This window comes from Zingiber officinale, chromosome 6A, assembly GCF_018446385.1.
Source record: "Zingiber officinale cultivar Zhangliang chromosome 6A, Zo_v1.1, whole genome shotgun sequence".
NCBI lineage: Eukaryota > Viridiplantae > Streptophyta > Magnoliopsida > Zingiberales > Zingiberaceae > Zingiber > Zingiber officinale.
The window spans coordinates 7,299,091-7,313,819 of NC_055997.1; the positions used below are offsets into that span (position 1 = coordinate 7,299,091).

The window sequence follows — 14,729 nt, forward strand, 5'->3', positions numbered from 1 at the left end:
AAAATTTAAAATAATAATAATAATAATAATAATAATAATAATAATAATAATGAAGAGGGTGAGTGGGTACACTATGTGTTGGGCCCCATTGGTGCAATAATGCTAAATTACTGGCATCACTTTCTATTATTGTCACTTTTTATCTTGCATCATCCTTTTTGCAAGGATATTTGAATCTTTCTTTATTGAAAAAGGAGGTTATGAAATTGACAAGAAATTGTATAAAATAATGTAGAACTAATTATATATATATATATATATAGTGATCGTGCACACGCGTCGCGTGTGTAATATAATATATTGAAATTATATTGACCCTTTATAATGAAATTATAAAGTAGAGTCATGAAGGTAAAGTACCTGACTTTTGAAAATCTGAATTATTTAGGTCTTTGAAAATCCGAATTGTTTGGATTTTCGAGTGTCACCCTCGCGTTGTCAATTCTAAGATGTAGGACTAAAGAGAACTATATATATATATTTTTTTATATAAAACAACCTGAGAAAATTAATGATGAGAAAAATTCATAATAATATGCCGCAGCTGAGTCTCGAACTCTAGATCACTGATTGTTTTACTTGTAGAATTACTAATAAACCTTGGAATTATTTTTAGTGTAAATAGAAAAAGGATATTAACGTAAATTCATTTTAGGCTTCACCAAAGTTAGTTAGTAAAGGGGGGATATTTTTAATAAAATAGTAAGATATAATTTTTACATAATTAATTTTAAAAATAAATGATTTTACTCTCGCCTATTAAATAAATTTTAAATATAATTTATTTACATTCAGAAATGGATTTCTAAAAGTTTGTCCCATTTAAAATTTAAAATTTAAATTTTGATCATAATTTATTTCTCTTACGATAAATTATCCTAAAAACTAGGAACAACATCAACGTCACGAGAAAAATCATAAATGATGAGATATTTTGGTGGGAATAATAATCATAGCGGAGGATAAAAAAACATATTAGTGCAATTATTCTTTTAGTGGAGGATAAAAAAATTATTAAGGCAAGTATGCTTTTATTCGTCGAGTTTCACCGAGTTTTGATATAACTAACAAAGAGTTTAAGTTAAATTTAGGATTACATGTGAAGCTTAAAGAACCCTAATTTGATAGGATAAAGTTTCACTAGGAGTTTGGGTATTAATCTTAACAAAAATTTAAAAATATGTGATTTTTTTTATTGTAATCCAAATATCTAATATTTCAAATCAATTAATTAATTTTAAAGATGATTGTTCTATTATTAAAATAAATTAAAAAATACTTATAAAAATCCATTCAAACGATCAACATTTTTAGAATTATCATCTCATGCACACCACAGTTAGAATTTGTTATTCAAATGTTTAGTTAACCGTTTGAAAAGCCTACCTATTATGTATTTAAAAAAAAAAATCTGTGAATCATTAGATATTACAAGGGATGTAATCTTGGATAATATTTTTAGGTAATAAAAACAACCAGAAGAAAAAGAGAGGAGTTATTCAAAGATACCTTATTTGATTAAGAAAGCAAATGAACCCACATAGCCATCGACTGCACCAAATCATCGAGTTTGCAAACATGCGCTGATAGCATCAGCAAAAACCATGACATTTAACAGCACAACACACCTAAAACGCATTTGGTGAAACAGCATTAGCACGTCCATTACCCAACAATGTCCACAGGTGTGCATCCCTGATCAATTGATGCTTTGACAGCATCCAGAACTACCTGAGTCTTCCTGGAAATGGTAGGCCATTTATCATCCGGCTTACTGACGGAAGCTCTGACGCTTCCAGCCAATCTCGAGAACTCCTGGACCATCAATGCCTCCTGCGGCAGGCTTGTTACGACAATATGCTTGCTAGGCAATGTATGCCAACCTGTCACCAAATCGTTGAACGATAAGGCTGAACCAAATGAAAACTGTGCTTTGTCCTCCTCGAATGGGATCACAAAGTCGTTAAGACGAAGAGATCCATTTGTTCCCACGACGGATAGCTCCATTGTCAGATGAGTGAGAAAATCGCAGTGGAAAGTTGCGACCTTGCCATCCTCCCAGAGGAGGGATGATCCACATGATAAAATTATGCCTGAATCGTTCCTAACTGTGCCATGGAGTGCAATTGCTTTCTTAGGCAGTTCATAGTCAAATGCCCACAGGATTGAGCGAATGCAGTACCAGCCGACATCACCAAGAGCCCCGAGAACATCAAGGCCTGGCTTCACACGAATGTCATTTTGAAGGAAGTCGGGTTTTCCAGCGAATGAGAAATGGCTATGGACCTGCACCCAGAAAATAGTTCAAATCAAGGGTGAAATAGAAAATCCAGATAGACTAGCATCTACTTAACACAGGATTGTGGATTCCAATGAACATGGCATGAGGGTTGATGCAACACAAAAAAACAATACAATATCCCCAGATCAATCCAACTGAAGGAATGAATTATCTGAGTTAATCTGTTTTCAAGTAAACTATCCCAGCAAGAAAAATGATGCAACTGATATCCATCAAAATTTCTCTACAGGTACCAAAGATAAAGTAGTTCATACTTGTTTACGAGCATGGATCCCTACAAACCTAAAATTTTATCCAGACAAAATCAGCAAGTCACATAAGACACTTGAGAGGAACTGACAACCCACATTATGAAACATGGATTAATAAATGATATTTGAAAGACAATTGGATTAGTAGTAATATAAGGATATTAGGTTAATTGTTTCATCAGTTTGAGTAGAAAAAAAGATAATATCAACTCTTTTAGAAATTGGATCAGCTTAATCAAAATCTCTATTGAAGATTGTCAACAACTTAAGAACATTTCAACATCACGACTCTCAATTGTTGTGCTAGTATACCTGTCAAGAGCCTTTGTCCATTTAATTTTTCTATTTGTGGTCATGTTTCCATTTTGTGCAACAAGCTAGGCATGGATTAATATCTATGCTCTAGCTTAAAGGGAAGAGTCAAAAGCTTAGAATTAATAATTATATGCGGGTATCAAAATCAAACGTTTAGTACCATGTTGGGAATTTATTGATTTAGTATTATACTTTAGTCCATTATATGTGTGTGTAATTATTCTCTTAGCATTACACAAGATTATGTTATCCTTCTCAACTAAAGACTAATCACGATATTAAAATTATGTGGCTATAGATACATCTGAAGTAGTAGAACTTGTTGAGCATACAATGAGATAGATGAAGCAAACATTATCAAAGATGTCTAATTCAATTGAAACATGAACAATGAAGATAAACCAAAATTTAAACCCACCCTGAAAAAAATCAAACTGTTTGTAACATGCTATGTCCATCAAATTCCTAACTTATGCAATGTAAAAATTAACAAAAGTTGTACTCTATCTGCAGGATTTATGATTTATAAAAAATAAAAATATAAGTTTGAATTCCTGGAACAAGGAATATAATGTATGTTTGGCAGATTGAGGTTGTTCCCAAGCTTATCTCAACATGGAGATGTTTAAGGACCCAACTTAAGGTTAGGTTGGGATTGGATGTGTGCACAGCCCACACAACTCTTTTAATGCGCCACAACCTAGCCTGATGAGAAAACTATCCACATAACTTGATAGGCTTGAGCAACATAGCCAAAATCCAAGCATGATGAGAAATAGCCAAAATGCCCAAAGCCCAAGTCAATATAGGCCAACACTGATGTGCAAAAGGTCAACAAAATGAGAACTAAATTTTGATATATGTCAAAGGAATACTGAACCAGTCTTGACCAGTTGGGCAAATCAATTAGTTTGATGGAAATTGGCTGAAAAGATTAGTACTAAACTCATAATAAAGGAAGTTATTATGATCATTCATAAGTTACAACTTATCTACATTAATAAATACAGTAAAGAAAATATAACTTTATGGATGTGATGTGCTTACTACCTAGAGAACTAAAATTGTCTAAGTAGATGGATACTTATGAAGCTCCTCTAGGACCATAATCCTTTGGATCTCCACCACTGTATTTGGAGGTTGAGATTATGGCTCTTTGAAGGTCCGATACAATTATCTAGCAAAATTGGTTACATTAACCAGGCAAGAAATACTCTGACTGCACCTTCACCACTCTCCTATTTCAGAGGCACTACAATGAGATAAAATTACTTGAAATCTCTAGTTTTTCTCCAGAACAGTCAACTTCATCTTGGTTTCTCCAAAACAGTTAGATTCATCCAATTATTCGTTGGTCATGCCTATTATTTGAGAGAGCAGGCCCACTACCTTTAATGTTAAGACCAAAATTTAGCTCAGCATTAAATCATCTCCAATTAGAAAAATAGCATCTAGTAGCAACTCCAACATTACCAACCAGTCCTTTCCTATAGTATTTGCCCACTGTGCCCTAGATTAGGTTTGATTAATATGGATCATGCTTTGATCTAATAAACAACTGGCAAATTAACTAACCAGAGATGAACCAGTAGGCAAAATGCATAAGTCAAAGTTCATGTTAGTAGATGCATCTATGCCTTAGGCACCTACGCAATTAGAATACCATTCCAACGTGAAATAAAAAAAAAAAATTATAGTTTCAGTATAGTTTACCACATGTAAAGGACCACACAGTTAGTTCGAGAATGGTTCGATTTTTAAGTCAAACAAACCGAAGCACGCCCAATTGACTTTTGTTAACTTTAAACAGAAGTCTATCTACCTGGGGAAAAAAAATACAGAGATGAAACCACTAATTTGAAAGGAATAAAATGATTCCCCTATTAGATACTAAAAAACTGGAGAACAGGGAAGAGTAGATATCCATAATTTAGAGTTCTTAAACCAAATCTGCACACCAGCCAATTATTAGATTGATGGAAGAAGAAAATTACCTACATCCGAGCCAAACCACTGGGAAAAAAAAAATAATCATGATGAATCGAACAACCGATTAAACGATTGATCTAAGAAAAACAAATACCGTCTGTATCTGTCCAAAGCGAGCGGAATCAGACAACAACTCCCGCATCTTGGTAGTCCGCGGATGGTGCATCCACATCGTACAGTCCATAAACTGCACACCGCGGGAGCGGCATGCTTCGAGGATTATGTCAAGCTCGGCAGCGCAAACGGCGGTCGGCTTCTCCAGAAGCAGGTGCTTGCCACGCTCGGCGACGGCCACGGCCCACCGAACGTGGAGGCTGGTGGGGAGAGGGACATACACGGCGTCGATCCCGGGATCCTCGAGCACTTCCTCGTATGAGCCGATGGGGCGGACGACTGAGGCGTCCAAGCGGTTCGCGGCGATGAATCGCTGGGCCTTTTCGAGTGAGCGGCTGCCAACGGCGACGAGGACGGCGTTGGGGGCCAGCGCGATGGCACGGGAAACCTTGCGGGCGATGTCGGCGCAGCCGATGATGCCAAATCGAATCGGATTGATCTCCGTCGCCATCTCTTTTCTCTCTCCGTTGCGCTCTGTCTCTCTCTTGATGAAAATAATAATAATAATAATAATAATCCTCATTCACCATCTTGCGATAATCGATCGGGCCCCACTGTCTCTCTCTTTTGATGCTGGAGGATCGTTATGGTGAGGTGTGTTTAATTACGAGCGACGCTTTGTGATATTTTTTATCTCACACTGTCACACACACAGTCACGCATACGTCATGTTTATTTCCCAAATACCAATTTGCCACTCCTAACTTCTTAATTATATTTTCAAATATTAAGGATTTTTTAAAAATAGATGTTTATAGAGAGGATTTTTATTGATTTTTATAAAATTATATAATTGTAAAAGAATTCTATAAACTTTTTTATAAGATTTTTACTGTCATTTAATTTAATAATATATTATAAGTTATTATATAATACTCCTATCAAATATGACTAGCAATAAGAAGAAAAAGAATATCTTCATATATTTTTTATTTTTAAAAAAAAATTGAAAAAAGAAATAAAAATAGAATTTCTACTAGATCATTTTTTGTCCTTTTTTTTTATTTAACACATTTTCATATTTGGTGGCATAAATAAATATAAATGAGTCATATTCAAGAACTTGTCTACCCGCCACAACATCCTTTTCAACACCTTCTTATAAACGTCGCCAAGATAACACTACGCGAAGAAAAACTGAGTATCCCATATCGCACACTAAAAATTCATCTAATTAAAAAATCAATTTTTAGCATCATACATATAAACAAAATACGCCCATAAACAAGATATGCACATACAAATCAGTAACCACACAATAATGAAGCAGCAAATTTAAAAAAATACAAAGCACCATGATTTTTTCCGGACAAACTAAAACAACAAAGCCAAACAGTGTAATTTCAATAGATGTTCACATGCTTGTCTGAGAGAGATCGAAGAAGAACCAAAGAAACAGAAAGAGCATTTGATTAGCAGATGGAGCTCGAATTTAATGGTGGAGGAGGTCGATCTAGGAGCAAGGAAGAGGCAGAACTATGGAGGAAGGAAAAAGAGAGGTGACGACGGTAGAAATGAGAGAGACGTGTTGGGTTAAAAGTTCATAGAAATCTCAATGATGAATAGATGACTTTTTCTTTTATCATTTAAAGTTTACCAAGAGTTTAAAATTTGTATCTAAAGAATTTTAAAAAAATCCATAAAAATTCATAAAAGTTTGGATACTAAAAGATTTTCATAAAATTTTAAAAAGTCAAGTTTCAATACTAGATGGCCTTGAACTTATTTTGAAAATTATTTTACAAAATACTTTCAAAACTGAATTTCAAAATACTCTTATACTTTTCAAATATCTATTTTGAAAATTATTTTGCAACACTATTTTGAAAGTCTTTTAAAACACTTCCTTAATAAGTTGAAACTTATGCTTTGAAAAATTGCATTTCAAAATATTTGCTAAAGTTTATACCTGAAGATTGTTTTGAAAAACCTATTTGAAAATAGCTTAATTTTGAAAGTTACTTTGAAAATTCTTGGCATTCACTTTGGGACTTTTTGATAACTGATCCGGTGGTAAGGTAGGGTCTCGCTCCGTAGGAGGTCAGCGCCACGTGGAAGGTCAAAGTCAAGGCGGTCAACACCCCAGGCTAGCGTTCGATCGGGCAACCCCATCAACCGGTCGGACTAAGGAATGGCCGGTCCGATGTTATTACAGCTCGGTCTTGCATCGAGCTTCGACGCTCAAAACTATCACCAAGGCAGGCGTCGACTGGCAAGCCATTTGCCGAGCAGCTGGGCATGTGCCAGGTGGACATCCGGATTGGCCACAGATCAGATCACAACTATCAAAGCGCAAACCCGACCCAGCAAACTTGGACAATAGAAGTAGTCGAACGGTCATCCCACTCGGCCCATTAGCAGACAAAAGTTGGCCAAGCGGCCCACCTGCTCGACCCACTAGCAGACAATGGCAGGATCGACTGATATCCTTCTCGAGACTCGCGCCGTAGACAGACAACATGGTTAGCGGCATGATCAGGCAGAGAATCGTACGACGGAAGCTTACACTGTCTTGTCAGGATATGCTCGAGCTGTTGAGGTATGTTGAGGTATGGTGTCAGGTACACTTTCCTGACACGTCCTATCAAGGAAGGCTTTGAGATACATGCATGTCTCGAGGAGTGTGCACGCACACCCCTGGGAGCCCTATATAAAGGACCCCAGGCTTCAACGAAGGTATGCTCATTCTACTGTAGCTACAGTTACGCTGTCACTTTCGTTTCTTTGCTTTGCTTGCTTGTTGCTTTCGTCAGAGATCTGACTTGAGCGTCGGAGGGCCATCATCGGGGAACCACTCCCTGGCTTGGCACTGACGCTTTTGTGCTTGCAGACTAGTCTCATCGGAGGTCCATGTACGGTCAATAGGAGCGCCACACCCCCAGTGTCCGTCACCTCTACTCTTGGACATGATCAAATTTGGTGTTGTCTGTGGGAATGCACCTGCATCCGAGCCGAGAGGATGGAAGAAGCTGGATGACTCCACACGGTGACGCTCACTCAAGAGGAGCTCGACACACTTATACAATCGTAAGCAGCAAAATTAGTCGAGCAGCAGCAGCAAAGAGCGCTAGTCGATCGGCTGGCTCAACAAGCAACATCTGCCTCGGGAGGTCGAGCGGCCCATGAAGACCAACCAGAGCAATTGTCCATTTGGGGGCAGAATAAGGGGCCGACTGGCACTCAAGGGGAGGCTCCACCTGCACCTATTCTGTTCCACCGGGCCTTGTTTCAAATGCCCTCCGAGATTGCTCAAGTCAATCAAGGAAGGGGCTCTTCTTGAAATGAAGCATCTGTGCGGGACGTAAGGAAAGGAAAGGCGCCCCGAGCTAATTCATCGCCCGAGCGGATCAACCGCCAATTCTCCGAGGCAATCCTACAAGATCCGCTGCCAAGGCACTACGCTCCCTTGGCGATCGGAGAATATAACGGGTCAACCGACCCAGACGACCATCTTGATAAGTTCGATAACGCTGCTACTCTTCATCAATACACAAAGGGAGTCAAGTGTCAAGTCTTCCTCACCACGCTCTCTGGCTCGTCACAACGATGGTTCAGAAGGCTGCCGGATGGGTCCATCCAAAGTTTCAAGGACTTCCGAACGGTCTTCCTGCATCATTTCGCTTCGCTAGCAGCAGGCGCTACCAAAAGATGAGCGTTAGCTTATTCTCCATGAAGCAAGGTCCCTGAGAGTCCCTCTGAGCGTATGTGATTGTTATATGATGTATGTGTGGATTATATTTTTGTATGTGTGGTTTGTATGTAATGGATTATAATGCCATCGTTTGTGATGGTTTTGGATATTTGGAAATTGTAAATAGGGCAAGCACAAAAGAAGATTGTACATGTGTAATTTTTTTTGTTTACCGACGGAATACCAACGGAGTTTAGTTTTCGTCGGTAATTATTGAAAAAATTACAGACGGAAACTTTGGTTTCCGTCGGCATTTCGATACATTACCGACGAAACATTGGGTTTCCGTCGGTAAATACCAACAGAAACCTCAGTTCCGTTGATAAATACCGACGAAAACCTTAGTTCCATCGGTATTTACCGACGAAACTTATGTTCTGTCGGTAATCTGTACTTCCCACCCCGATTATATTACACTGTTCCGACATTATTACCAACGGACTAGTTTTCTGTCGGTAGAATATTACTGATGGAATATGTTATTTCGTCGATAATCCCATTTTTGACAAATCAGCTACCGACACCTATAATTTCGTCGGTAATCTGTCGGTAAGGTCATATACCGACGGATATTTTCGTCGATAATCCTGATTATTTTTGTAGTGAGAGGCACAAAAGGAATTACTTGGTTTGCAATTAGAGAATTACTAATCCAAGGTAATTAGAGCTCACTATCAAAGTCTCCTTCAGGTAGAGAAGTCTCTTACAGCGTTGACAGCTCAAACAGTAGTAGAATAGACAAAGGAATTGTTTATAAGTATTGTTTTTCAACTACTGGGATTAGGGTTGTATTTATCGTCCTGATCGGGGCGCTTGGAAGGGAATAAAATTTTATCCTTGGAGCACCGGATCACGACAGCGCATGTTTAGATAAACTTTCTGGTCCAAGCCCCTGGAAGGGTTTCGGGTGCCCGGACCGGGTCGACACAACCCCCGTTGGGAGAGGCAATAGGTGATCCGGGCGCCCGGACCGTCTGGGCGCCTGGACCTGGTTCAAGCGCACGGACCACGAGTCAACATCCTATTGACTTTTCAGTCTGGGCTCTTACTCTAGTTCCACTCGCTTGGGTGATTTCAACCATCCGAAATAGGGCTCACCCGAACCCATCTTTCGGCCTTCTTAAGCAACCTTCCTCTCTGTCTTCTCGTCCCTCGAAATCATTGCACGCTTCCTTCTCGTCTGCCAGTGTACTCTTCCGCAGCACCTCATCCTTCGGATGCACGGAGCCCGTCGACTTTCTCCTGTGTTGTTCTTCTCACTAACTGCGTTTTTTGCTCAACTTCCTGTGCTCCTAAGTTCCTGCACACTTAGACACAGGACATCAAAACATAACAGGACCTAACTTGGCTTCGTTGATCACATCGAAACTACCATAGGGTACTTACACGGACGAAGCTGGAGGCACCCTCAATAGCATATATAAGCACTATTTGAGCAGCCTTCAAGAATCATCTCCTCTACGAGCTACAAAGACCATTTTGTTGCTACGAACACGTCCTATTGCCAATGTGCTACTGGTTTGTGACTTCCAACTGCTGCCAGCCGACCAACATCAACTCCTGAGCACTTCCGGATCTTCTTTATACGAGTTGGTAATGAAATTAAATACTATTTTTTCTATTACTTGCAAAAAGGGAGTGTAGGTCGTTACACTTCCCTTCCTTCTATATTTTGTATTCGATTCTCTCTTCTGGCAGTTCCATATTAGGTTTTAGTGAATTGCCCATTGATACGTTTAAGGGACCTGGGTCTTGGAGTAGGAGTCACTAAAGGTTCCGAACCAAGTAAATCGATCGTGTTCGTTCGTGTTTTTGTTTTGGTTCTATTTTGTTTTATTCCCCTACGTACTTAATATTTAATTTCGAAAAAGAATGATGTTTTTTTAACACGTGATTCACCCCCTCCCCCCTCTTACGTGTCAACGGTCCTACACTCAGGACTAGACCCGATCCCTAGCCAGGTCCAAGCCGGACCCGGCCTAGGCCCGTAACCGGGTTAACGAGTTAGTTACCCGTTGACCCGGTTCATCGGGCCAAACCAGAACTAGAACCAGCCCGACATGTTGTTGGGTCGGTTCCGGTTCATTAAGTGTAAAATCGGTGGACCGCCGGTTCGACCCGTCGATTCAATAGATTTTTTTTTTGTTTGTTTTTTCCCATTGGAACCGCCGGTTCCTAGCCATTGAGGGAGGGGTGGGGGTTTTTTTAGGTATTTTTTCAATGGTTTGGATCATTTGACCGTTTTATGATCAATGATTATGATTTAATGCCTGTTACTATCTAAACTCTATAAATAGAGAGTTCATTTCATCATTTTCAGACACATCTTCTCTACTCTTAATCTTTATTTTGTATTCTCTACATATTTTTATCTTCATTTCTATGCACTTTCGTTTCCAATATTCAATTACAATGGAAGGAGGCTGTGGAGGTGCATCATCTCGAGTTTGGAAGGGAAAGGAAATAGTGAATCTGTGGGAGGAGGAGGACCCCAACATTTAATCCACCGATGATGAAATCGAGGACCTTCCGAATTCGACACCCGAAACACAAGGAAGTACCGATGCAAGTACTTCTAAGGTTTGAGAAATTCTTCCTCTAAAGTCTTCTATTTTTACTAAACATTTTAAGAATGTCACTTTTCTGTCAAGTGAAATGCGTGTAAAATGTAAGCACTGTAATACTTCCTATAAATTCCAAGCAGATGGTGGCTATGGGTTGTTGAAATGACATGTAGAAACGAAGTACCCAACGGAATATGGATTTGACCATTCTCAAACACAATTATCAAATTTTTTTTCAACTAGCGGCAGTACTTATTCTGATTTATTTTTATATTCGGATAATAAATTAAGAGAATCATTAGCTAAATTTATTTTTGTAAAATATCTTTCTTTTAGTTTTAGATCTAAATATACATTTGAAGATTTTTGTAAAGAATCTCTTAATCCATGTGTTTAACGTATTTCTAGGACTACAATTACTTGTACAATTAAAAAAATTAGTAAAATAAGGAAAAAATAATTTAATTGATTAATTTAGTAAATTAGATAATAAAGTTTCTTTATATTCCGATATTTGGAGTGATCATTGGCAAACACATTCGTATATGGGTGTGACTTGACATTGGATCGATAACTCTTGGAACCTCAAAAAAAGATTGTTAGCTTATAGAGTTTTTGATGAATCACATAATACTCATAACATCGCACAATTATTAGGTTTAATTTTAGAAGATTATATGGATTAACTCATAAAATATTTTCAATATCATTAGATAATGCTAGTTCTAATACCGCTTATATAGATGATCTAAAATTTGTTTGTCAACCTATTATTGGTGATTTATTTTTTCATATTCGTTGTGTATGCCATGTTTTAAATTTATATGTTCAAGATGGATTAAAAATTTTAAAAAATTATATTAAACCAATTAGAATTGTAATTTCTTATTTATGGTCTCATCCATCTATAATGAAATAATAGGATAGATTTTGTAAAACTAATGGATTAAGACCTAAAAATTTACACATGATGTATCAACATGTTGGAATTCAATATACCAATTATTACAAGATTCATTTCAATATAAAGAATTATTATGTTCATTTTTTGCATAAAATATTAATACTAATATATATTTATTTTCATAATAATGGAATATTTGTAGTAGTATTTGTGAAATTTTAAAAGTATTTAATAATGCAACTGAATAACTTTTCAGTGTTTATTATCCCACTGCTCAATTAGTTTTAGAAAATTTTTCTAATATAGTATTAGTTTTAAATCAACATATTAATAATAAATCTTTATCTTCTTGCATCTTAGCTATGAAAACTAAATAGGAAAAATATTTTTATTTTATTTCTAAAATTTATGTAATTGCATTTGCTTTAGATCCTAGATTTAAATTAGAAGTTTTACAAGAAATGTTAACTTTATATCATGACGCTTTAATTCTAATTAAAGATTCTTCTTCTCATGATCAAGTTAATATTATATATAATGTTAGAATTTATTTATATGAAATTTATAATCAATATTATATAAAATATGAAATACAAATTAATATTTCTGAAATACAACAAACTATTAGTTGTAATTTAAAACTTACAAAAGCACAACTTTTATTAAAAGAACGAAAAAAATGTCCACGAGGATCCTCAGGTTCCACACAGGAATTTGAGAATTATTTTACGACTTCTTTTGATTTTAATGAAGCAGATAGTGAAAATTTTGATATCTTAAAGTGATGGTTATAGAAGGCTTAAAGCTTTCTCGTCATCTCTGTGATTGCTAAAGACATTTTAGCTTATCCAGTGTCAACTGTTGTTGTGGAGTAGATGTTCAGTACCTGCAACAATATATTAGATGAACGACGATCAACTTTATCTCCCAACTCATTGAAAGCCCAAACATTACTAGATAATTGGACTAGAGCTAAGAAAAGAATCTAAGGAATGCAACTTTTAGATGACGAAGTTAAAGATTTTGATAACGAAGGAACGAATAGAACATGAATGGAAAATGGAAGTAAGTGATAATGTAAAAGAGTAAAAATATAAAAAAACTAAGTGAGTTTTGATTCCTTTATATCCTAAGGTAATGTATTTAGATTTATTAGATTCAAATATTATTAGTTAAATTTAAGATATTCATCTTTGTTTATTAAATTTGGATATATTGTGATTGAATTTTAATACTTGTTGAACTTGATTTTGATATGTATCGTTTGTATTATATGTTATGTTGTTTGTAAATATATGGATTTGTGAATAAATTATGATGTTTGTATTGTTTGTGTTGTGAATGTGTTGGATTGGATGTTATGTTGTTTGTGTTGTGAATGTGTATATGCTGTGAAAATCATTGTTTGTGATGAGGTATTGTTTGGTTCCATGTATGTAAATAGGAAAAATGCAAAAACAAGAAGATTTTATCAAAATTTTATGAAATTTATCATATTTAGGGGGTGTTTGGTTCTTTCCTAGGAATAGGAATCGGAATGAGAATTGTTGTATTATGGAATGAGAATGGGTATGAGCATGAATATCACTCTTGTTGGTTGCTACTCAGAAAACCTAATGATTCCACTGTACAAAAATTTTGTACAAAGGTCTGAACCTTTTCCTAGCTACCATGTGTTCTTTTAAATTAAACTTGGATCTCCTGCGGAACTTAATACGTTTGATCCAAAGTTTAATTTATTTGTTCTTTTAAGTTTAGACTTGGATCTCCTGCGGAACTTAACACGTTCGATCCAAATCACCTAGGTTATTAATTCCATTAAATATTAATTTCCAAAAGTGGCTTCCAAGATTACATGGCGAGGCACATGGCCTTCTTGGATATGAGAACAACCACCACAGCCTAGACAAAGCTTTTTAAGGAAAGCTAATATTTAATTTCCTTAAATAACTTTAGGTTAACCAAAAAGAACAATCAAATCACAAGGAAAAGAAAAACAAAAGAACACAACATCGAAAACAAATTCGAAATACTAGAATCGCATGCCTCTTGTATTTGGTATTTTTACAAAGAAATAAAACTAGTATGATGCGGAAATTAAATACTAGTATACCTTTTCTTTTGCAAACAAAAACCTCTAGGTCTTCTACCGTATTCCTCTTCTAATCCCGGACGTTGTGTGGGCAACGATCTTCCGAGACGAGAACCACCAAGGCACCTTCTTCTTCCTTCCTTCAAGTTTCGGCCAAGCATATCTTCTAAAGGATGAAGAACTTTTTTTTTCACCAACCAAGCTCCAAGGGATGCAAGCTTTCTCTCCTTCTTCCTCAAGCTAGATCCGGCCACCTCCTCTAAGCTCCAAGAGATAAAGGATTTCTGCCACACAAGAGGAAGAGAGAAAAGGAGAAGGGCCGGCCACACCAAGGAAGAAAAGAGGGAGAAAAATAGAATAGAGTCGTTCGTCATGAAGGCACCTCTACCCCCTCTTTTATAATCCTTGGTCTTGGCAAATAAGAAAATTTAAATAAAAAACTTCCTTAATTCTTTTTCCATGAAAAGGAAAATTTATTTAATTAAAAATAATTTTCTCTTCTCCAAT

General features: G+C 36.6%; 1 protein-coding gene across 1 annotated transcript; it reads right to left on the bottom strand.

Moving 5' to 3' along the window:
- Window positions 1-1,495: 1,495 nt before the first annotated feature.
- LOC121995701 (uncharacterized oxidoreductase At4g09670-like) lies at window positions 1,496-5,472 on the bottom strand. The gene is made up of 2 exons (XM_042549446.1): window positions 4,952-5,472; window positions 1,496-2,286 (listed from the first exon to the last, which is right to left on the bottom strand). Exons 1-2 carry the CDS (start codon window positions 5,420-5,422, stop codon window positions 1,666-1,668), a joined length of 1,092 nt encoding a protein of 363 aa, XP_042405380.1. The 5' UTR covers window positions 5,423-5,472; the 3' UTR covers window positions 1,496-1,665.
- Between the last annotated feature and the right edge of the window lie 9,257 nt (window positions 5,473-14,729).